The sequence below is a fragment of the Hemibagrus wyckioides genome, linkage group LG11, assembly GCF_019097595.1.
Source record: "Hemibagrus wyckioides isolate EC202008001 linkage group LG11, SWU_Hwy_1.0, whole genome shotgun sequence".
Lineage (NCBI taxonomy): Eukaryota > Metazoa > Chordata > Actinopteri > Siluriformes > Bagridae > Hemibagrus > Hemibagrus wyckioides.
This window is the reverse complement of record NC_080720.1, coordinates 13393295-13418890: the sequence shown is the minus strand read 5'-3', so window position 1 is coordinate 13418890 and position 25596 is coordinate 13393295. Positions and strand designations below refer to the sequence as shown.

Genomic DNA, 25596 nt, shown 5'->3' with positions numbered 1-25596 from the left:
AGCATTCAGAGTTCCTTTCACTGGAACTAAGGGGCCAAGCCCAGCTCCTGAAAAACAACCCCACACCATAATCCCCCCTCCACCAAACTTTACACTTGGCACAATGCAGTCAGACAAGTACCGTTCTCCTGGCAACCGCCAAACCCAGACTCGTCCATCAGATTGCCAGATGGAGAAGCGCAATTCGTCACTCCAGAGAACGCGTCTCCACTGCTCTAGAGTCCAGTGGCGGCGTGCTTTACACCACTGCATCCGACGCTTTGCATTGCACTTGGTGATGTATGGCTTGGATGCAGCTGCTCGGCCATGGAAACCCATTCCATGAAGCTCTCTGCGCACTGTTCTTGAGCTAATCTGAAGGCCACATGAAGTTTGGAGGTCTGTAGCGATTGACTCTGCAGAAAGTTGGCGACCTCTTCGCACTATGCGCCTCAGCATCCGCTGACCCCGCTCCGTCAGTTTACGTGGCCTACCACTTCGTGGCTGAGTTGCTGTCGTTCCCAAACACTTCCACGTTCTTATAATACAGCTGACAGTTGACTGTGGAATATTTAGGAGCGAGGAAATTTCACGACTGGATTTGTTGCACAGGTGGCATCCTATCACAGTTCCACGCTGGAATTCACTGAGCTCCTGAGAGCGACCCATTCTTTCACAAATGTTTGTAAAAACAGTCTGCATGCCTAGGTGCTTGATTTTATACACCTGTGGCCATGGAAGTGATTGGAACACCTGATTCTGATTATTTGGATGGGTGAGCGAATACTTTTGGCAATATAGTGTGTGTATATATATATATATATATATATATATATATATATATATATATATATATATATAATATATCCATCATTATTGATCAAAAAATATACAGAGAAATATCAGGTATACATCTTATTTTTTGGGTTATGACTGATGTGTTTACATCAGTGTGTTAAGAAAACTGTCAATTTTCATACATTTATAAAGTCATAAAACCTTTACATAGAAGGAGCCATACTGATTAATACATATAGAATATTCTTTAAATGATTTTTTGAATACATGACACCAGGGTGGAAAATGATCTGTTCCGAGAACTGGAAAACTGTAAGGTCCAGTGTGCTGTTGAGTTCTCAGTTTTGGTTTTCTGGAAACAGTTTATGCTAAAAAACAAAGGCAGTTAAGAAGATTCAGTTAAGGGGGTTCCCCTCCCCCTTTTTTAGTCCAAACAAGAAAATCTGCTTGTCCCAGGTACACAGGTTACTGATGTTTCCATCCTTGTCACATATCAAATATTCATTTCGGTATCATTATGAATTTGTTCGAAACTACACACCATGATATTACGTGCTCATAACAGCCTTTTTTTCTTTCTTTTTTTTGCAGAGACTTCGGACAGAGAACAGGCTGCTGAAGCAGAGGATAGACACTCTGGAGAAAGTAAGTGACGGCTAGAAGCTTAAAGGGATGAGCCGTGCCCTGTCCGTCAAATTGTCTGTCAGTTACGTTGTCATGATTAGGATCATCATCATGATCGATATCCATATGACCTCATCCCTCACTGACGACTCCTGAGTCGTGCTGACCATCGCATGAGCTCACATGTACTAACTTGGCTGTGTATCTGCAAATAACTGTAGCTACTGACTGACCTAGGGTTATCAGTGCAGACAAGCTAATGTGGATAATTATGAACGATTTGCTATATGGGGCTTTTGGTTTGTGGTAATTGTGTTACATGAAACAGGTAAGATTCCTCTGTCTGTACGGCTGCACAGGAAACCTGGCGGGTTGTGTACAAACTAGTCTGTGACATGGCTCGTGAATACAGCATGCACTCACACTGTTGCATGCCAGGTCATTGGCTGCTTGACACGTGTCCGTCCTGCCACGCATGGTTAAAGTGGTGACCAATGGTTCGTGCTGGTCCACGAGTAAAAAAAGATCTCCTCAACTCCCCTCTCCTTCTCCCAGAAGTCTTGCATGAGATGCTTGTTAACCCGTGTACTGACCAAAACTACACACAGGATTTCCCCGTACCTAATTTTAATCGCCTCGATAGATTAATCATTCGTAAAAGAGCATGGCGCTCCGTGTGCGTATCCAGTATTCTCTGCTTCTTGCTGCTTCTTTTCTGCCTGCGCTGTTTTCACCCTCACACTCGAGGTTGCTGTAGGATCACAGTTTGCCTTCGTCACCTCTCACTCTTTCACACCCATATCCCTACATCCACACTGTTGTCTTTCTACCCTGCTTTACTCAGGCTGTTTAAGATGGGCTTTAGTACTTTATTTTAAAGAAACTTTGCAACAGCCTTAAATGTGGGGTGGAAAAAGAACAGTTTTCTGTGTAAAATCACTTTTGTTTTTTACCTGTTGGTCTTTCTTTCTCTCTATGCCTTTCTTGATGGATTTTCTCTTTGTAGGAAAGTGCTTCCTTGGCAGATAGATTGATCCAGGTATAATCTACACTCCTCTCTTCACTGCCACTCTTCTCTCCTTTCTGCCTTCTGTTATAAAGGGAAGAAAATTTTCAGCCTTAATATTTTAAAACATTTCCACTTACTTGGACAACGGTGGGATCTGAATGTTTGTCGAATGTATAATCTTGCCAAAAAAAAAAAAGACACAAATAAAATGATTGCATGACTTTCCAACATCTGAGTCACCTGACCGAGTCCAAGTAAAGGGAAAGATAAGTTAAGCAGACCCCTAAGCAATAGCCTCTTCTCTACAGCTCTTTTAGCTTTGCATGTTTGAGATCACAATAAACATCAGTTATGTTAACCGAATGATAACTGCTTATACCTTTACATAGATATAGATTACTGTTTGGTGTTAACCATAAATTTGGTGATTGAGCTTACTCGTCAAACAAATTGCCAAACATTTATTTAACAATCTTAAATAAATAATGAGATAAAATTATCTTGAGATAAATCATCTATACAAAAGTTTCTAACAGCATGACGATACTTAGGGATTCCACCTTTAGCTTTATTTTTCCGCCATGCAATTTAATTTAACTTCCCCACCGCTCCCTTCTTGGTTCACCTCGTCTCTTGTCCCTGATCGACTGCGTCAGGGTCAGGTGACGCGAGCCCAGGAGGCCGAGGAGAATTACCTGGTCAAGCGGGAACTGGCCACAGTGAAACAGCAGAGCGAGGAGGTCAGCGCGCAGCTCAAGCAGGCCCAAGGCACCATCAAACAGCTTCAGCAGCAGCAGCAGCCTGTGGTAAGGACCGTGCACAGACAGCGTCGCCTTCTGGATGGGAGGACTGCATCTGAGTCTGCTGCTCTGAGAAAGAGTGGATGCTTGATGAGGAAAACACTGAAAACATGCATCATTTGGAACATGCTGTGGCATGATACACAGGACGTTCATGAAGCGTGTTACCTAGCAGCTCAGTCTGGCACTGCCAGGTGTAGTGATTAGGAGATTAACACAGCAGCTCAGCTACAGGAACCATTAGCATATTCGGTTATGCTAACTGGCCTCATGAATATGTACGAGCAGACAGATAACACTGCTGTCGGGATTCTTTAAACATCATGCGTGTTTGCAGAATTGTATCTCAACATTTATCTACGTAGCACAGACTGTTGAAGTGCTGTATTCGATCACATTATTTTAGAGCATATTAATTATTGATAACGTGGTAAGGGGTGTAAAGTACTGATCTTTTCAGCCAAAATGTATTAGTCTCAAAATCTTACTCAGTTCCCAAGTGATATTTTTCTCGCAGCCGAACACGCAATGGATATCATTGAGATGGTTATTGTTGTTACATCATCATCCATTTGTGTGTACAGTAAGTATTGTGTAAAGTGAAACACTCTCATATAACCCTGCGCTCTTCCTCTCTGTACCTCTAGAAGGGGAACCCTCGCTACTCTGAAGAGTCCATCCTACAGTTGGAGAGAGAGCTGGTCCAGGCTCGACTCAAAGAGGCAGAGTCTCAGTGTGCCCTCAAAGAGATGCAGGACAAAATACTTGAAATCGAGAAGGTGGGTTCATTTCCCAGTTCACTGATCTTCATGTCAAGACAAGCAACAAATTCTTGTATCGACGCAAATCGGTGCTTATAATTCACCTATTTGTGTGCTACAGAGGAACACGTCACTGCCAGATGAGAGTAACGTGGTACGTCTTCAGGAGGAGCTGATTGCAGTAAAGATAAGGGAAGCTGAGGCTCTGACAGGACTCAAAGAACTGAGACAGCAAGTCCGAGATCTAGAGGAGCACTGGCAGGTATATACAAACAAGCACACCCACGTTTAGGTTTCCATTCACAAATTTCCAAATCAGAAAAATAATGTGAATCATATTTTGGTATATTTAAGCTTATTGTGTCTCCTTCCAAACAGTGCAACATATTTTCCATCTGAGCCAAGCCAGGACTTCTTTTTGGTTACACACTTTCTGTGATGTTTCCAATGTGTGAATTCAAAATTTGCATAAACACAAATTAGTGGAAATTGATTGGGCTGTTTTTTTTTTTTGGAGAGACCCTGTTTGACCGAGCGTTTCACTCTGCAGAGGCACTTGGCACGTACAGCTGGGCGCTGGAAGGACAGTCCACGGAAAAACTCGACAAATGAACTTCAGGATGAGTTAATGAGCGTGAGGCTACGAGAGGCAGAAGCCCAAGCAGAGCTCCGTGAGACCAGGCAGAGACTGCTGGAAGTGGAGACACAGGTCTCTCTCTCTCTCTCTCTCTCTCTCTCTCTCTCTCTCTCTCTTTCTCTCTCTCTCGTTCTTGTTCTCATTCTCATTTTCACTCACTCACACTCTTTCATTCTCATTCTCTTTCCCTCTCTATTTCTCTTAATCTCACTCACACTTGCCCTAATTCTTTTGTAGTTTTTGTTTGTAGTTATCTTACAATCAAGGCATGCAGGAGTTATTTTGCATTGAGATGTAATGTTAGGAATGAAATATTGTTTTTTTGTTTTCTAAGGACAGCATATACTTTGACAGAAAGTAAAAAAAAAAAAATGCAGTAGTTTTAACCAGGTAAATTCTGTTAATAGTTCTGAGCAGCAGTACAAAATGTTAAAATAAGTGACTTGTAAGTGCAGATTTTGAAAATATTACACCTGTCCTATGAAGTGTCTCTCTCTCTCTCGTGTAACGTGGCTGATTGCAGTGGGTAGAGTAGACAGGCTAGAAGAGTGAAGTGATATATATGTACTGGAATGAAATGAAATCAGATTGAATATCTCTTGCTGTTTTGCTTCGAATAATACCTGGATAATTTTGTCGTCTAATTATCAAGGCCTCTGAGTTGAGTGTTGTGTGTTATAAGGTGTACAGCAAACATCGTTGTGGGGTTCGGGTTTTTCCAGAAACCCGCTTTAGAGATTTTATTATATGGCCACTAGAGTGCGACAGAAGTCAAGCTTAAGCTGAATAGATCGGACTAATTGTTCAGTCTAATCGCTAGCTGCTGTATCTGTAGCATCTTTTCAGTCACCGTGGGCAATTTCAACATTTCCCTCATACTAAGAATACAATGGATTTCTAAAGTGTAAGGTTATCTGTTTTAGGCTCTGTGTAAACATTTATGTGAATTGTATTTTTGCAGTTTCATCACTCAAAAGCATTAATAAATGAATCTGTCCAATTAGTCCTTTTGTGGAAATGTTGGACTGTAGAAGTTGTAGTTATGCATTGCCCATCTGTGTTCAGCCTGATCGTACAAAGACACCAGAAAATCTTAGGCAAAAATAACTGGAATTGCTTTGTTTTGTATTGCTCCAGTTTTGGAAACTTGAATAACAGTGTCTAAGAATAGCAATGAGAAGACTTTCTCTTATGCCTGTCTCATCCTTAAATGTTTGTTAATGTATTTGATGTAATTTCTGCAGAATCATATTTTTAAAAGTCCCATTTCTGCACTTAGTTTTACATTGTAAATGTGTGTTTTGGGGTTTCTGCTGTGCAAAGTACAGAGAAACATAGTGACCTCATGCCCATGCTGGAATCACTTCAGATACCAGATAAGATGAGTTGGACTTTCATTCTTTTTAATAATTATAACCAGATTAGAATTTCACTGTTTGCATATTATTTTACAGACATTAATGACGTTGACTTGGCAGTTACTGTGATGCTCTACCAAAGGAGAGCATTGTTATGGTTTATCCAGAAATGAACATTTTTAATATCTAATACAGGATGTATGTTGTGATTAATAATAGGTGGTCTCGATATGGTCTAGTAGGTAGGGTCTGCATTCGTATCTGGTTTTATTATAATATCCGTGTGCGTGCACAGATCTAGCAACTGGCATGTTGTCATGACTCTGTAGGTGATGATTCACTTTTTCCTGTTGCAGAAGAAAGCTCCGATTCTTTTTCTGTGTCTCGCTATATTTAGGCATTAATGTTACCTGGTTGCCAATATGGATAGCTTTGCAGAATGGTAAACCACTTAGACATGTCAGGACTATTAAAGCTGCAGTCAGAATGTTTTTCTCGAAATAAAATGATAAAATATTGATCTTTTCCCCCAAATTAACTCTCTCAGCATACACAGTAAAATAAAAGGGGGGGGGCAACCCTAGTATCATCTCAATCATCAACATTTAGTTAATAAGAGCACTTCAAAATTCCTGTCAGTAAAGTATGAACTGTAAAAATTTCCCTAAACAACTCTAGGGCTTTTTCATCATTCAGTACCGCGCTGTCTCCTGAGTACTTAATCAGGGTTCAGAAGTTTAAAATATAAACTGTTGGCCTGCATCTAATCTTCAAAACATCTCTCATTGCAGATTCCTTTCAGCTTTTAGGTCTACTTTATTAAATAAGACTGAATGGGGAAAGCAAGTGGGACACGTTAAAGTGTAAACTTTCATTGTTTGTGTGTTGTTTACCTACAGAACCAAATCCATAGCAACCAGTTGCGGCGAGCTGAACAAGAGACGCGCAGTTTGCATGAACGTCTGCAGATTTTGAGCACGCAGAATAAACTGCTGAACTCAGAGCTGCAGGAGTCCAAACGCAAGCAGGCAGAGATTGAGTGTAAGGTAGGGATGGCACCCTTCAGGCTTGATCCTTCACACCATCTGAAAAAACTGTGGAAATCTTGATTATAGAAATTGCTAAATGTACTGAAACTTTAAAAATATTTTTCTGCAATGCTTGAACCTAGTCATCAGAATTTTGCAAAAGTCACACTATTTCATCACTGGTGTTAGCGATCTTATCCATGGTCGCAATCAGCAAACCCAGTCATGTAAAGAGGAACTAGCAGGTTCTGTTTTCAGCTTCTGTAGAAGAAAGATAATCCCCCCACCGTCTCTCTCATGCTCTCTTTCTCTCTGTCTCTATCAGAATAAAGAGGAGGTGATGGCAGTGAGATTAAGAGAGGCTGATAACATGGCTGCCATGGCTGAACTCCAGCAGCAGATCTCTGAATTGGAGATTCAGGTAAATCCTACAGTTGCAGCTCTTCTTACTGGGATAAAACATGATGACGTAGGTTTATGAGAAGCCAGTCAATGACAAGGTGGTGTGATGCAGCCTGACACGAAGCAGAATTGCTGTTAACACCCTGAAGTGGATGATTTTCCAATAACGGCACATCCTGAAGTGCTTTATTCCTTAAATACCACAGCAGCTTTTCAGTGATTAAAATTCTACATTTATTACTGCCCAACATAAATGTCATTTCAGCATAATATATAAATAATGTGGAATGTCTTAGACAAGTCGGTTCCAGTTACCACTGACCTTCCCTATTCACTCCCACACCAGCACCTCTGAAAAAGTGTTATACGAAACGAATTAGGATTGAGGACTCCACAGCACTGTGGCATAAGTTTCACTCTTTATAAATTAGGCATAAAACCACGAGGTAGGAGAGATTACACACTTGTAGTACGCTTGTTTTCTCTGAATGCACATGTTACTATGAGCTCATAGTCCTTGTCTGCTTGGAGAAAGAAAAAATGGTGGGATTTCTACATGTGTGCTGGAGATATTTGTCGGGCGGGGGAAAAAAACCATTGTCTGCTATGTAGGTTAAAAAAAATTTCCAATAATTATTTCCTTTCGTGTTTAAAAACTGAAATCTCTGCTCTTGTGTACACTAATCTCTACACTAAGTTTCAGCAGAGTTTTAAGAATTTGTGCATGCGCCTTCTGTTTGATAAATTTGTGGGGAGACCAGTGGGTGCAAAGGATTTTGCATCAACAGTTAAAAGTAGCAAATGGTGACAATATTGAGCCAAAAAAGACACTCTTTAATTTCCACCCATACAAGAATTGACTTGTAAACCATGTAAAGCGCATCAATGTTAGCTTTTTACAATCACAGTTATAGTTAAACCTTCAGCTCGCTGATGATATGGGGAAACTTTTAGATGCTAAAAAGAAGTGCACGTCCATGGTGTTACGTAGGAAGACATGATGAAGTCTCTATTTCAAATCGTCTTCGAGTAGGTTATATTCAAATGAAAGAAAGATGCAAACATGCCGGCTCTCCCCTTCCTTTACTTGCAGCAAAACCTCCTCCAAGGTTAAAATTCATAGCGTCACTAACCGAGTTTAGATGTTTATAATCATTTGACGAGTGTACTTTTACAAGTTATTTCTAAACTGATCGTTGAGACCAGGGCCGTGAGAAAAGTTTTATGACCGTATAGGTACAGTAAAATAGTAATAAAAGAACAGAGATTTATCAGTCACCTGAGAGTTCAGTGCGAGTTTGCTCTTGCTTGGTTTTTATAAAGACTCGCGCTCAATCTCTTCTGCCATTACAATCTGTAACGGAGATGTAGTATCAGTATTAGTCAAAATGTGATGAGGATGAGTGACAGTGTGAGGTTTTTTTGTTTTTTTCTTTGTCCCCACATCACAGAATACAAATGAGTGTTTTTTTTTTTTTTTTCAAGTTTATGAATCTTTTAATGACCTGACATAGTGCATGTTTGCTCAGAGGCAGGTTTTACTGAGCTGCCATCCTGTTTCAGAACTTGAGGTGTGGTTCTGTGGTTTTGGTTAGCCACAGTTTTATGCATTCTCAGTTGTGGGGATAAGGCTATGGTTTACCAAATCTGGTAAATCTACTAATAGTCCTGGTACATAGTGTATGGATTTAATAGGAGAGAGAGAGAGAGAGAGACTGCCCAAGAATCTGGTGTCCTCTGTGATTCCACTTATTGGATAAACTCCGACAGTATATGTGCCATATCCGATATGTGATAAGTGAACAAACATTTAAGGCAGTGAAAGGTCAGTTCATAAAGTGTACTTATGAAGTGAAAGGTTTGTTCACTGACACAACCTTAACCAACATATTATTTAAAGCCAGAGCACTCATTTAGCTCATTCTTTTACCCTTCCACCCACATTTAGGCCACATATACCACCGCTGGAAACAGCTACCGACTGATATGTGCTCAAGTTATCTGTGCAGAGTTTATGAGTCACCCCTGAGGTTTCACTCTGTCTGGAAAGATTTGCTTTAGACTTGGGCCTACATGTCTGGCTGACACCAGCACACCAACTCAACATGTGACAGGTAGTTGAGGTGTTGCAGAAAGTCCTTCATGCGGTATGCAAACTATTGTCTGCTTCCACTGGTTTGGTTCAATTTGAGTATTATTCTCTGCAGTCAGACTATTTGTTAAAAACTGAAAGAGACACAAAAAAAAAACATGTGAATAAAACCTTCCCTAGGTAGTGTCGACCAAAAGAAGTGTCATCTGCTAGCTTGCCTCTTTTTGATAAGCATCACTCTGTTTTGCACCTCTCTTGCTGTAGGGTAAAGTTGCTGCTTTTGCATGGCCGTTCTGAGACCACAGCTCAGCTATCTTCATTACCATATGTGAAACCACTTCCGATCAGGCTCAGATACTCACTGAGCTGGAATCAAAGCTGACTTTGTACTTTGCTGTTTTGCATGCACATGTTTAAACATAAGACAGAGATTTAACAGCACACTGTGGAATAAAATGCAGCGGTAGCAATAGCTCAATGAACAGCACGTGGCACTGCAGCATTAAGCTTTTTTTTAATACTCCATGTTTGAAAAGAAGAACCAGTGCATATACTCATTGTGGCAAGAAACAGGTATACAATCTGTAGCTTTTTGGGATGGCCCTTAAAGGTGTTGCGTGTTTCTATGACAGCAGAGATTCAGAGTAAACAGTACTTTACACTGGGTTTTCCCCATATCTAAATAAGATTATCAAAAAAGTACCATCACTGGTGCCAGGTAAAGCAAGATTAAAGACTTTCTCAGAAGTATTATTTTTACCTAATAACTGGATTGTAACTAAACTGAAATTAAACAACTAAAAAAGTAGGGATCGTCAGTTATGCCTCAAATGCTTCATTATGTAAGAACATGGATCTGCTCTGTTTTAATTTATCTATTAAAACACTGGCAAAATGCTATGTGTATAAACAATGACTCCTATTTAGTTTGATTCAGTTGCCCATCTTTCTCACTAACCCCTCCTCATCCTCACCGAATACCACTCACTGACTGAAACAACTCTCTACAGCGGCAGAAACTCTCAAACTTTTAAACACATGGACCACTTTAACTCTGATGAAGTAACGCTGTACTGTGGGGGTGTATGAAATGTCATTCAATCTTATTTAAATGTGTGCAATAATATTCAGGCTGTTTACATGCCTGAGAGCTTTCTGTTCTTGAACTTTCCACTGAGAACACAATAGGACTTTTTTGTAATTATTTATAGCTGGACTGCTTGGGGTTTGAATTAAACTCCTTTGATTCAAGGGACAAGTCAAGCAGGCTAATAACTGTAAAAACTCTAATATATTAACTTTGATGGTTGGTTGTGATTGCCACCGCTATAAAAATCATAGCTTCCCCCTTACTGAGACTCACCACACCCTACTGTGAGAACCACTGGTTTACAGAACCCATCATCTAACCATATCTTGCATACATTATCAGATAAATAAGCAGGCTTTTTCCCCCATGTTTGGCAGTAATTCTGCCGGATGCACATATTCCCTTTCTGCAGAACTACAAAATGCTACTGTGGTTAGTTTTTGTAACAGGATATTCTAAATGAGAATAGTTATTATTAATAGTTATTCTTTAACTAATGAGAAGGATGTGACAGGAGAACAAACATGCAGTCAAGTGATAGGATGAAACTGTATTATGGCAATTATGACCTCAAGGACAGTGGATCATTGTGTGGGCCCCTAGTCAAGTTTATATACAGTGATCAGGCATAACATTATGACCACTTGCCTAATATTGTGCTGGTCCCCCTTTTGCTGCCAAAACTGCCCTGTGACCCATCATGCACTGACACCTTTCTGACAGAACCAGCATTAACAACTTTAGAAATTTGAGCAACAGTAGCTCGTCTGTTGGATCGGATCACACGGGCCAGCCTTCACTCCCCATGTGCATCAATGTGCCTTGGCCGCCCATGACCCTGTTGCCGGTTCACCACTGTTCCTTCCTTGGACCACTTTTGATAGATACTGACCACTGCAGACCGGGAACACCCCACAAGAGCTGCAGTTTAGGAGATGCTCTGATCCAGTCGTCTAGCCATCACAATTTGGCCCTTGTCAAACTCGCTCAAATCCTTATGCTTGGCCATTTTTCCTGCTTCTAACTCATCAACTTTGAGGACAAAATGTTCACATGCTGCCTAATATATCCTACTAACAGTCATGTCACCTCTCACTGCTCATAATGGTATACCTGATTGGGGTGTGTGTGTGTGTGTATATATATGTATATATAAATGTTAAGACGATACAATCAATGTTGTGAAAAATCCACAAAGTTGGACACTGTTATTTCTTACATTACAGCAGCTATAAACGCTCACTCCTTCACCAGCTTCTTTTTGTAATTCTTTTAAAAAAGTTAAAAAAAAAAAAAAAAAAAGACACATTGCATCTCGAAAAATCAAGACCCATCAGATTCAGTACTGTAACACAGTACTGAAACAGTACTGTATTCTAAAATAGTTTATCTTCTTACAGTGATGCTGACACTTCAAATATAGTTGAACTATTTTGTTAAACAGCACTGTTGAAGTCTCAGATACAATTGGTCAGAGGGTGTTGATTAAAATTCTCTGTCTTTGACTTCCATAGCGTTGTCATTTGTCATACCCTGGCTCACATTTCCATCTGAGCATCGTCTGAGTGCGTCAGTTCCCATACTCTTGTTTTCATTTTAATGTCTATCACCTCATCATACCTACACACTACAGAATGAATAATGTTCTTAGTTTTACCTTCTGTGAAAGCAAGCATGTAGAGAGCACTCATTTCACCAAATTGTGTTGTATATCTGGTCTGTTTAGTTGCTGGCTGTTAATTAGCATTCATCTTTGGAGGTCTGCGTGCAAAATGAGCTTAAACTCAACAGGCAGAATTAGACCTTATTCACACTTCAGGGTCACAAATACAAAGGCATTCTTTCTAGTAAACACATCAGTAGGAAACGATATCAAACGTGTATCAAAATGTGTTGATACACTGCAACATGCCAGTATTTTATGAAGAAAACCTTTTTGTCGGTGTGCTTCGAGAGTGAAACCCACAGCAGTGCGACTGCAACAAATAATGTATAAATGAATGAATAAATAAATAAAATGTCTCATTAGTCAACTGTAAGACTTGGACAGTTATTGCGTATATGTGTGTATATATAGTCGTCATTAACTACGATGACGTCTACATATACACATATATACAGTTTATAGAACTTTTAATGTTCCATCATTCAGAGAGTCATTAAAGGTCAAAGAGAGTTCTTCAAATACAGTACGTACTCAGACGTGCATTAATGCTATATTTTTCCATTTTTAAATGATACAACAACAGTGCAGCGACCTCGCTGAAACCTTCCGGTGTGTATCAGGTTGAGACTCCAAAATTGTTTTCTAGTTTTTAACGTTTTTGACAACGACCTCAAAGCTTGTATTTTTGGGGGTGCTTAAGCAAGGAAGCCATTATTTAGAGCCGTTTGTCGTCCCTGGCCGCAGCCTGCCACCTGCTGACTTTACGCAGCTGAGTGTAAGGAAGTCTGCTAACTGCCTCTTCCTTATCATTGGCACCTGGGGTTGGGGGAGACAAACCTCAAGAAAAACACAGATTCCTGGAGAAGTGGCACTTCAGATCCCTTGTCATCTCCAACCTATCAGAAGCCTGCAAGCAGTACCTTTGGTGCAGACCGCAGGAATTGAAAATAGCAGTCCCTACTCTAGAGGGGTGTGTGTGTGTGTGTGAGTGTGTGTTGTAGAACTGCTAGATCTCACGCCTCTACCACAACCCCTTTGTGTTCCTCTTCCCCTTTTTAACCTTTTCCTCTCTTTCTTTCTATCTTTTTTTTTTTTCTGTGTGGCAGAAACATTGCTGGAGGAATCCAGTTTGTTTGCGAGGTTTTGCAGATGTGTGGAATATAAACAGCACGTGCGGCAGTTTAACGCCGCAGCTAGGCGTTTCCCCAAGGCACGAGGAGCAAAGTAAACACGCTCAGCATGTCAGCCAGCGTGATGCAATAACGCCATGTTAGCTGAACTTCACGCTTCCTGCATCTGCACTCCTACCTCATTTACTAGTGAACCTACCACAGATTTTCACTTTTAAATGGAAATTTGTGGTAAAACTTGGGCAGCTTCTCATAAAACCCTGTAATCATCTCTGCAAATGACTATCAAGATTAGAAAGCTGTGGTCCAAAATTGTTTGCCGCACTGTGGAGCATTCGGGCCTCAAATGAAATGTGGATAGAATTGTAGTTTCGGTTACTACAATAAAATGTGTTCATTTCAGTAGTCTCTAAGAATTAAACGGCAAACAGAAATTCAATTTATTCCGAGTTTTTATTTTAGATTTCAGAACTGATCATTTCAAAACCCTGTCTTTTAATTTCTCCAATGCATTTGCTATAAAAAAGCAAAAAGAGCATGTCCTGTCATCTCAGTACATCATCTTTAATAAATAATAACAAATCAGGCTAATATATTTGATTGGAAAAATGGGCACGTGTTGCTCTTCGAGCACAATCTTCTGAAAGTTTGCACATGTTGTATGTTGTTGCTCTGAAGCTCCCAATGTTGTGACTGAATCGATGTTTTTTGTTTTGGGTTTTTTTTCTCTCTCTGAACCCTCTCCAGAAGGAAGAAGGGAAAGTACAGGGACAACTGAACAACACAGACTCCAACCAGTACATCCGAGACCTCAAAGACCAGATCGCAGAGCTCCGAGACGAGGTGAGGTGCAGGTTGCTCTCATCAAGCACTATACACACAGTTTTTCATTTTGCTGCACAGATTTAAGGGAAATTAACCAAAACCCGCTAACCTGCATAGACATTATGGCCCTAAAGTCTGTGGCGTCTAGGGTGTATTACTTTGTAAACTGTTGCATCTTTTTTTTTTTTCCACCAACTGTTTATGTTTTTGATCTGCCAGCTTCATGTGTGGTTTTGCTTTTTATTTTTTCCTAAGCTTTGCGAACACTTTGAAGAAATTGGAGAGCTCCTCTAGCAGTGGTGTTTAGAAGTGTTAACTACGCCCTGCAAAATGCTGTTTCCTGCGCTTATGGCAGTTAAATTTGCCCGCACACGCCCCTCTCTTCGATTCTAGGCTTTATACGTACATTTTTTTTTTCTTTTCTTGTATTTTGGCTTCAAATAACAGCCTCTGACACTTTTTCAGTCCTTTTACTTGATTTGGCATGATTCTGAGCATACAACATACAAGGTGCTTGATTGCGTTAACATGCTTGAAAAAGTTGAACAGTGGTTCTATGCAGAGATTTAACAAGGCATTTATCGTTTCTTATCTTCTGGGGTCTCGGATAGGAATCTTGCCTGATTCTTGGGGCACCGAGTGGTTTCATTTTGTTTAACTTGTTCATCGTGGGCATGAGCTCGGAGACGCCCACAACTGGGATGTCACTGTGATTGACCAGGGACAGAAAGTATGCTATTCCTTCCACTCTGTGTGACATTGCTTACTATTTTTGACTTAAAATAAAAAAGGCCACGATTTCAACAAGAGTGGTATAAATTTTTACAGCAAAGCTTACCTGGTGATTTGCTTTACCCTGCAAGAATTATTCGGAAGCTTTGCCACTCGCTTAAGGGTTGTCTGTTGAGCAGGATGAGCCGAAGAACTCCATTGTCTTCCAACTCCTGTACAAAACATGCAGTAAGATTTTGTATGTTTGTATATTTTGTATTTCCAAAATTCAAAATCCTGACAGAACTTTTGCTAGCGTGTGACATTTTCATAGCATACATGTTTGCCTATGCTTTTACATTTCTCCACCCAATTGGTCTACATTTCTGGCCAGAAATTTTATTTTATTTTATTTTATTTTATTGTTTTTTTAATATATTTATTTATTTATAGTTGTCTTTTTTTTCACCTTGTATTGGAAATGTTTTATTTCTAATTCGATAAGAGATCTGTGCATCTCAGTTACGGAGTTATTCAACAACAACAAAAAAAGAATCAAGATGCATCTAAGAATCTTTATCTTTCTCACCCGTAGGTGTGTTCGCACATCTCGGCAACCTCAGCATGTTGTTTTTAAGTGCTTCAGATATAATCATGTATGTTGTGTAAAACCATGACCCCAGAGGTGAGACTCATGTATCTCCTGGATTTGTGTGCAAAATGGGTTCAGTGAACAGAGCATTTATTAAGCCGCTTGCCCATTTTTAATTTTTTTTTTCCCTTATGGCCTCCAAGGAACAGAGGCGAGCGCGCATAATTGAAAAGCTTACTTAGATGTGAGAGGGGTCAGTGCAGAACAGAAAACAGAAACTGCGTCATTGATTTACTTTGTAAGGATACAGTCAGATTTTCATCCTCCTCTTAAAAAAAACAAAAGGCTGGTGGCTTGTGGCTAAACTGCAACACACTAAACCATTCAGATGGTTCTTCTCAAATCCCTATCAACAATGAGCAGAAAGGTCGCTTTAACCCGGAAAGCTACTTGTTTCCTCTTCACTGCTGCCTCTGCCTTGGTGTACTTTGCGGCTTGATGCCTCAGCCAGCACGGCTGATGTGTTGTTTGTGGTGAGGAGGTTAGACGGGGAAGAACGATTGAAATATGGGTTATGGTTTCTTCTTTTTCAACCAGATGAAAACAAAGCTGTTTGTCTCAGTAAATTAAAAAGCTTGAGCTTTGAAAAGAAGTAAAGCTTGCAAGATAAGCAGCTGCCTCAACAAGGCTTTTCTTACTTACTCGAACGCTACCTTCTAAAACACTTGATTTGTAACTCTAACAGGCTTCAAATGTCAATACTTTGCCAGGTAATGTGAATAGCTTTTTTCTTTTAGATGAGATATAGATGATATGAGAATAGTGTATGTCTTGCGACTACACCAGGTTATAAAAGAAAACCAAAAATAATATTATTTTATCCATATATTGGTTGTATTATCAGTTGCACTGGATTATGGGACATGTAGGAGAATGAAGGATTAATACCGTATACCCTCTTTACAAAAATCCACTAGAGGAAGGAACCTCAGTAGGCTGCATTCAGCAAGATACCTTCCTTCCTCTCAAGACACCCTGACTTTTTGTACATGCAATGTATCTCATTCTAATTTACACAACCCACTAAAAAAGACAGCAGCAGCATGAAAATGAAAATGATTTTGGTCGGTTGTGATGGTGTGATAACGTGTGATCTGCAAAATGCAATTAAAAAAAATAAAATAAAAAAAAGTTTCGTTTATGTTTTGGTCAGTAAATTGGTTTTAGAGATGAAAGCAGCATGTGTGTTATATTATCTAATACAGCTTTTGGAAGCTTCTGGTAGGCAGTGCAGTGCGGTGCGGTGCAGTGCAGTGCAGAAAGTGGTGCTATCGGAGGTATGAACAGCACAGAAAGCTTTCTGCTGGTTGCTATTTAAATCACGTAATTGCTAAAGGGTGCGAGGTTTCCTATCAACCATATTTGCACAGAGTGAAACTCTACACTCTCAACAAACCTCTCAACACCACTGGGCTGTCAAGCGTCAAGTGTCTTGCTGCTGGTTTCCGGCCTGTTCATCCTCTCTCTCTCTCTCTCTCTCTCTTTTTCTCTCTCTCTCCCTCTCTCTCTCTTTATTTTGCTCTCAGTTTCTCTCTTTTCCTCCATTTCTTTATCTTTTAATTGAGGTTCTCGTAATCTACTCTTTTATGAAAATGTAATTACACATAGTTTAATGAGTATGAGGTCACACATGAGGTGTTGCGGTTGCTTTGAAATACCCATGAATACCTCTCTTCCCACATGTCTGTCTTGGTGATGCAGTGTGTTTCAGGTAAGTGTGTGTGTGTGTGTGTGTGTGTGTGTGTGTATTTTAAGCACCTGTGAATTACACCTCACAGAAAATCCAAACCCACATTTCCGTCAGTTATCTTGCTTTATTTCTTTTATTCATTTCTTGTTTTGTTTGTTTTCTAGGTCTGCATGCATTTCATTTATATTAAGCACTATGTCGGATGATATTTTTATTATTGTTATTTGTTGTTATTATTGTATTCCTGCTACAGTTTGCAGCAGATAATAAGAGCAGGACAAGTTATTATAGTCCTGTGGTCCTCTACTGAATGCTAGAGAATATATATAGATGTCATTTTCCTTGCGCTGCACACAAAATCTGCTGTAGCATTACCTGTAGCAGCACTAGAAATGGTAGTTTATGTCATAGATTTAAAAAGCCCCTGTCATTTCATATGACGTATGCATTTCCTACAAAAGCACCACTTTTTACGTGAAACAGACGCCAGCAAATCTCTAAACCTGCCCCTGATTACTGTGATAACGATGAAATCATGCCAAAAGTCATTAGTTATTGTGTCCCCCTCCCCTCACTGGCGAATAATATATGTATATGAACTGAAGGGTGTTCATTCGTGGTTGCAGAAAAAAACAGGACTTGAAAAACATCACTATGACTAATTTCAGCCGATTTGTTAGTGCTGTGATGTCTAAGGAAACAATTGTGCAGTGTTACTCAGATAAATGCATACATGTTGTCAAACAAAATAAAGCTGAATATCGGATTGAAGCTAACTCACAGGGCATACAGCTATGTAGATATAGCTTACCTTGCAGTTTTATACCCGTTGTATCAAGTAACAAGGCATTTTTTTTTATCTTGCATTTGCTTCTGAATGTAAAGGTTTCATAAGACTTGTATATAAAGTCTTAAATTAGTCTTAATGTAGATGTATATTGTGGATCAGTAAAAAAAAACCTCCCTTTTTAAGTATTGATTTATATTGATGTTAATTTAGACACTTCTCATTTTGTCGACTTTCGAAGCATCTTTTGCCTTTCTACTGACTTCTAAACAGTGTTCAAGATGAAATAGTTCCCTTATTTAATTGAGTTGAGCTTAAAAATTTGTACAAGTCAATGAGTTTCAAAGTAAGAAATAAACATTAGAGCATGCTGTGGTCAGTTAAGTCAGTTATTATTCTTATACCGCAGCAATTTGTACCATTTATTGAAATATGTCTCTGCATACTTTTTAGCCATTTCTAGTTACATTTAATTTTCACAAAACACCTTAGTTCCTGGAGTCACTTGCATTAGAGTAGCCGCAGGCAATCGCACACTTCCCAGCACGTCTTTACTCGTCTTTCAGTTACTATGGAACAAAAACTTTACCTCTGACTGTAACTAAGCACTGGCACTAGAGACTCCCTCCAAAATCTTGTCACAGACATCTTCACTGCATCACTGATTACATGCAAATCTGCAGCACTGTATGTTATTTTCAGAAACAATAACATTTTGATAGAAATCTTGCCAACACAAATGCTGAGCCCATGCTCTTCAGCACCTCAGAATTGAGCATTTAACAGTGCTGTGGTGTCAAATAAACATATTAGCCTTAATAACAGTGACTTTGATTAGTTTCCAGGCAGTTGGCAGCACAGCCTATGTAGGAGAAGATATATCATGTGGTTGAAAACATCTACCATTTTGTCTACCATACAGATGATGTGTAGTAAAAAGAGCAATGTCACCTTCATCATATGAAAACGAGGTGTGTTTTTATTGCACAATCATGCCGGCCCCTTCTCACTGTGGGGTGCACCGGGGAGCTAGATGTCAGTCTACATCTCCTACTATATGTATTATACAAGGTGTGTCATTTGTTTGGGAACATGAGGTAAAGTCATGCAGATTCTGTGCTCTGAGAGAGAGAAGTGAAACAATGTAAGGTGAGAGACTGTTGTGATGAAGGGCTATGGATATGTGTCAGAGACACCCACCTCCATCACTTGCATGATCTGCTTTACATATATGAATAATAGGGTCATCAGGCATGAGATCAGTGGTCAGGTTTTCGATTACTAGACTGGGGGAGCTTTGGTTTAGGGAGAAGTGGTAAAGGCTGAGACCTTAACGCATTGGGCTGATGATTGGAAGGTTGTGAGGTTAAGTTCTAGCAACACCAATCTGCCATTGATGGGCCCTTGAGTGTAAAGTCCAAAATCTCTCAACTCCTCAGTTGTATGTGGAATGTAAATGTGTTGTAGCTCATTCTCTTCCTCCTTCTTCTTAAAAAAATGATATAGCAGACTGCTTGACCTCACCCAGCTAAAACAGAGGGCTTTATGTTGAAAATTTGGTTAGGGATGTCATGCATGCTCAAAATGTTTCCCACCTCATCATGCACATGAGGAAAGAACATCCTGGTATTTACATATACATGTTTTGCATGATGTAGACCTTTCTGTTCCCCACTTGCCCACTGAGAGTTCTGATGTTTTTCTGTACGTTTTGTTAACAGATCCGCTGTTTAAAAGGGCAGAGGGGAATACCCAACCGCACCAATTTTGATAGGATCCACATCGTCAATCACTATGGAGGGGACGACGAGTCAAATCAGTCCTCGGACGATGACGGCGTGAAACTACCGCTTAGCGTGAACCCCTGTCGAGGTGGCGGCCGCATCACACTCCACCCCCAGCTGGGAGACACGGACAGCGAGGGCGATGAGGACGGAGAGAGTCTGAGGCTCGAGGTGCCTTCCAACAGCAGCCATAAGAGCACCACTGTGTGACCACCGACACTAACACACACACACACACACACCAGACTGCAGCCTGCGTGGAAGTCGCACCTGAAAGTTCATCGTCGCATCCAGATCTGAAACTGCCATCTGCTTCTGTACAACTAGAAATTCTGAAATCTTCTGTACAAACTGAGAATCAGGATTTTTATTCACATCTGCCTTATTCATTTTGTTTTTGCCAAAATGAGCCAGATGTTTATATTCGAACTTGTCTTTGCAATTGGGCAAGAAATTCAGTGGCTTGTCCTGCTCCTTAAAGCCACACTGGACTATACAGACTCCTTTACACCATGCTAGCAGAGATGAACAGACTTGAGTGGTATAGTGTTTTATGCATTATGATAAAACCTTCTTCTAATTTTAATTTTTATTTTATCCTTTTTTTTCTTCTTCTTACAGAATAATCAAAATCCCACGGTGTGCATCCGTGGGTGTCCGTCACATTAAGGGATACATAATAGGTTTAGGAACACTATTGCTCAGATGACCATTACACAAACCTGCAAATAAAATGGATTAGTGTCATATCAACCAACAATAACAACGTTTTCTAATCATAGCATGAAGTACGTCTAATGGCCTTTGACTTTATGTAAAAAAAAAAGCAGCTTGTCTAAGATCTCTTGTAGATCTCTACTCGGTTTTTTTTTTGCATCTACATTTTGACTTGAAAATATGTATGTATGTAATAAATTTCATATCCTGGATGTACAGTGTACAATTCAGTCGAAAAGGGACATAATCCGTGCTTTTTGGGAGACGTTTGAATGCAACATCGTGCTTATTTCTCATTTTTTATTTTATCTTATTTTATGTTCTCACTGTACTGTATCTGACTCTTGATTTTATAACATGGTTCTTACTATCAAAGTATCACACTTTATTGTTCTTTTGCCTGGAAAGACATTATGGATTTCTTTATCACATTGTTTTTTGTTGTTTTGTTTTGTGTTTCTTTTTTTTTTTTTACGGCATGTTTAAAAAAAGAGCATGTACCACGTTTTAGCAGTTTCACAAAAGGCAAATACAAAGCAAGCAGCAGACTCCGTGAAGTCGTCAGTGGAGTATTTCTGTTTTTGGCGCCTCATTCGTGTTCAGCACATTTTGTTGCACCTTTGCACAGAACATACAGAGAGCTCCAGACATGTCAGACACTGACACTGACACTGACAGTTGTTTTGGGATCTCTGCTCTAGCACTTGGGATTACAGTTGCCAGTAAATAACGCTGGATTTACGTCAGTTACAGAAGGTGTGGTTGGTGTGTTACGCCCTCCATTTCAGGCCATGGCCCCTTTTAATACAGATTATGTACAAAGGAAATTCTCAAATGTGTATATGAAATGTTTTTTTCTTTTTTCTTACAAAGCCAGGGCAAAATGGATAATGAAGTGCCACCCAGTTACCATATAGCTACTTTGCTGTACAATGTTTTCCCCTTCATTTTAGAAAATATTCTGCTGCTACTCTTGGTGAAGAAACAAATCCGATCTCCATAGCTCCATGACACTAATGTCCACCATGGATGGTTCATTTTTTTTCTTTCTTTCCTTTTTCTTTTTAATTTAAACTTCACCACAGGTTTATCCATCCACACCATGTTCTAAACCTGACTGCCTCCTTTGTAGCACTTTGCTTTAGCAAATTTACAACCCATGCTTTGGTTCTCGAGACTTTTTTGTGCTTTAAATAGTTGTACAATCGAAGGTCCTTGCAAGTGTTTTTTTTTTTTTTTCTGCATGTGGTGAGTTGTCACATCTCTACTTACACTAGTGGTTTTCTTTTTAGTCATGCAATAAACAAATAATTCTGGCAAGCCTTTTATGTCTGTATTATGACCATTTCTTCCAGGATCAAAAGTCTCCCTGAAACCCATTACAGTACCTGTGTATGAGTTTTGAAAACATTTGTAAAATTGTTTTTTTGCGATACAGATTATTTCAGCATGTCACCAATCCAAAACAGATGAATGCACCATCTTATAATAAAGTAAAAAGTATACTTAAAAAGTATAATAATTTAAATCAACAAAAATGTTGCTAAAATATTATCTTTTTCATTCTGTAATATCTCATGATGCTGATCAGTAACTCATGGCTTTGACCCTGACAGCAGGATAAAATAATAACTTTAAACTAGAGAGCAAGTTCAAAAATAGCCAGCTGCTAATATGAAGATTATGAAATGAGTCATGTTTCGGCTGGGCGATCTGCTATTCAAATGCTTGAGATACAGTAAAGGCTGTTTAAACCTTCAAGGAATACATCTGTCTAAAAATGAAACAAATGCTTTCGGTGACCCAAAATAGTGTGAACTGTGTATGAAATGTACTTGACTTTCCAGGTTCTGAAGCTGAAGTAGGGCTGAAAAATCAGTGTTACAGCGAAAGGGTGCCAGAATGAAACCTTTCATTTTACACGTCTTTAGGAACTTTATGTCTGTGCCGTAAAAGAACTGAAGAAATGCTATAAAGAATTTTACACCTAATGTAAAAACACTCACAACATTTTCTATTACATTTTTTAAAGCAAGGATCATTTTGGTTTTGCCTCGTATAGGAAGCATAAACAACAACAGGGTATGCGGTTACAGGAAATAATCAATGGCAGGATGATGTGATGATATCACCCCCCAAACGTTGATTTTTCTACCTATACTAGGGTTTTAATCTTATACCACAGCGATTTACCAACTTATTTAAGTACGGTAAGTAGATGTTTTGACATTTAATAAGCAGCATCTGAGAAACAATTCATTTCCTATCATCACTTGCACTTGCAAAGTTGATGAGACAAAAAAAATGCAGTATCGGTGTCATGCTTCTGAAAAAACTACCGAAAACATTCCTGTGTTCCAAGTGAACAGCCTTTACTAAGAACTAAACACTGTGAAGACTACTTCTGTCATAACATCATACAGGCTTTTTTTGCTAAATAAATTTCAAATTGCATGGAGTGTATCTCATACCGTGCAAATGAGTTGTTACTGCAAAATAATAACTTGCTAGAATTAACACATTAATGTAAAACCGTGATCTCTCTCGCACCCTCAACTGTCAGAGCTGCTGCTGTGCATGAAATAATGACTTTGAATGAATGAAAATGATCTGCAAATGATGTCATGTGGAGTTAAATTGTTATACTGCTTTTTAAATGTTTGCAACATTAAGATTTACATTTCTGGCATTTGGCAGACACCCTTATACAGAACAACTTTTTATTTAATTTTATACAGCTGAGCAATTGAGGGTTAAGGGCCTTGCTCAGGGGACCAGCAGTGGCAGCTTGGACCACTGTGGATTCGAACTCACAACCTTCTGCTCAGCAGCACAACACCATGTAGATGATAGAATAGCCGCAAGAAAGGTTAGCTCATGTGTCAGTCCCTGTTGTCACTTTTTTAGATTGATAAGACCATAGTCTATAATCCCTCCATATGGTAAGGAGCACATTAGTACACTATATTGCCAAAAGTTTTGGGACACCCCTTCAAATCATTGACTTCAGGTGTTGTTTTTCAGGGGTTGGGCTTGACCCCTTAGTTCCAGTGAAAGGAACTCTTAATGCTTCAGCATCCCAAGACATTTTGGACAATTTCATGCTCCCAACTTTGTGGGAACAGTTTGGGGATGACCCCTTCCTGTTCCAACATGACTGTACACCAGTGCACAAAGCAAGGTCCATAAAGATATGGATGTGTGAATTTGGTGTGGAGGAAGTCCTGACCTCAACTCGATAGAACACCTTTTGGGATGATTTAGAGTGGAGACCTTTTGATGCCAGACCTTCTCGTCCGGCATCGGCACCTGATCTCCCAAATGTGCTTCTAAAGGAATGTCAAAAATTCCCATAAACACTCTCCTTGTGGAAAACCTTCCCAGAAGAGTTGATGCTGTTATAGCTGTAAAGGGCGAGCCATCTCCATATTACATTCATGTGCATGTAAAGGCAGACGTCCTAACACTTTTGCCAATATAGTGTATGATTTGGCTCACAGCTTCAAATCTAAGACTAAGACTCTCATCAAGTCCTACTACACCAGAGGCTGAGCCTAAAAAGCTGAGTGAAGTGGCTTGTTTTGACAAATGACAAATTATGAACTGATGCTAGATAAGGAAGTTTGTCACCTTCTTTGAGCTGATTTATTATTTCCAGACTAGTCGTATTTTGACGAATACAGTGCGCTCAGTTTTCGGTTTTCTAAAACCTGTCAGGTGCAAATCTCTGCTATATAATAACGATAACGTGTACTAAAAAAAGGAAAAGAGCGCTGTTGTCAAGACGACTGTGCAAAGTCCCGACCCGCTAAATGAAACGTGTTACAAATAGTTTTCAGGAAGTTATGCTTTCTCTCACAGCTCAGACGGAAACCCGGCATGGCGGAGGTGTAGACAAAAAGCACCGGTGTTAGAGGCACAGCCGAGGCTTCAGGGTCACAGAGACACGGAATCACAGGTAAGCACGCAGTGTGTGTGTGTGTGTGTGTGTGTGTGTGTGTGTGTCGGCTGGAGCGGCTGGCTTTCTGAAAGTAAGCGTTAATTTATCTGCATTGCAATCAAAGCTCCGACATCAGTAAATCACGACTCGATTCAAAGTTCGCATTAATGATGGAAACATTAAGAGCTTTAAGACATGTACTATTCTAGATATAACATGAGACCTGTATGGAGGAAGCTGCAGCAGGTGATGATTTACTCAGGAGTGATTACTGTTATTATTATTATTATTGTTGTTGTTGTTTTTAATATTATTATTATTATTGTTGTTGTTATTATTATTATTATTATTATTATTATTATTATTAGTGGTGGTGGTGGTAAAAGTGCGTATATCTGTGCTATTATTTGTGTTCTCACAGGGTGCACGTGAAAAGTTGTCTCTCTATTTACTCTCACTCCCGTTTCTAACTCTTAATTAATTATTCATGTAGTTTATTTACAGCTTGAAGCAGTTATTTAGGTTGGGTTTTTTTGGGGGGTGGGGGGTGGAATTTTGATTAACTTTATGCGAGGAATAGTTACATAGGTAATAGGTAACTACTACTACTATTACTACAACCAAAGAAACAATAAATAAAAGTCTAATTAAACATGTTTGTTCTTGTTGCAGAAATAAAATTAGTAGACTGCGCGCATTATCGTACCCGGATGCCCTGCGGTTGCACGCGCGCTTGTGTCTAATCAACGGAGAACACATTGCGCTTTGATTTCCTGCACCTCGACGTTTCCAAATCCACAATCTAAAACCCCTTTGCCAGGCCCAAGATTGGAGTTTGAGATTAAACGTCTCAGATTTTGACTTCAGTTCACTGTTGTCCGTGGCGCGCTGATAAAGCCGAGAGCTACGCAACGATATCGTTGAGTTAATTGTCGGCGCAATGTTTTGCGACAAGCAAAAGAGGCCTGTAACCATCAGGGTGTTTTAGTCTCAATAATCTCTGGGTGTAATTGCGTGTTCCTGTGGGGGTTTGGATAAATAAAAAAAATTGCCTGATACAGTCTAATGTAAATGTTTTAATATTTTTGCAAGAAGTATGCGCAAAATCTAAGGCCA

General features: G+C 39.6%; 1 protein-coding gene across 7 annotated transcripts in view; it reads left to right on the top strand.

Annotated features, from left to right (window-relative positions):
• The window catches only part of evi5b (ecotropic viral integration site 5b), a 60360-nt gene extending 38500 nt beyond the window's left edge, over nt 1-21860 (top strand). For 4 of the 7 annotated variants that reach the window (XM_058402413.1, XM_058402415.1, XM_058402416.1 and 1 more), the window contains exons 11-20: nt 1369-1422; nt 2408-2440; nt 3067-3216; nt 3858-3989; nt 4093-4233; nt 4489-4680; nt 6866-7012; nt 7320-7415; nt 14122-14217; nt 19761-21860. In XM_058402413.1, the coding sequence (XP_058258396.1) occupies nt 1369-1422; nt 2408-2440; nt 3067-3216; nt 3858-3989; nt 4093-4233; nt 4489-4680; nt 6866-7012; nt 7320-7415; nt 14122-14217; nt 19761-20033 (1314 nt within the window). In that variant the 3' untranslated portion in view covers nt 20034-21860. The remainder of the gene's footprint in view (nt 1-1368; nt 1423-2407; nt 2441-3066; nt 3217-3857; nt 3990-4092; nt 4234-4488; nt 4681-6865; nt 7013-7319; nt 7416-14121; nt 14218-19760) is intronic. The other 3 variants (XM_058402414.1, XM_058402420.1, XM_058402417.1) reach the window with 3 other exon arrangements.
• The last annotated feature ends 3736 nt before the right edge of the window (nt 21861-25596 follow it).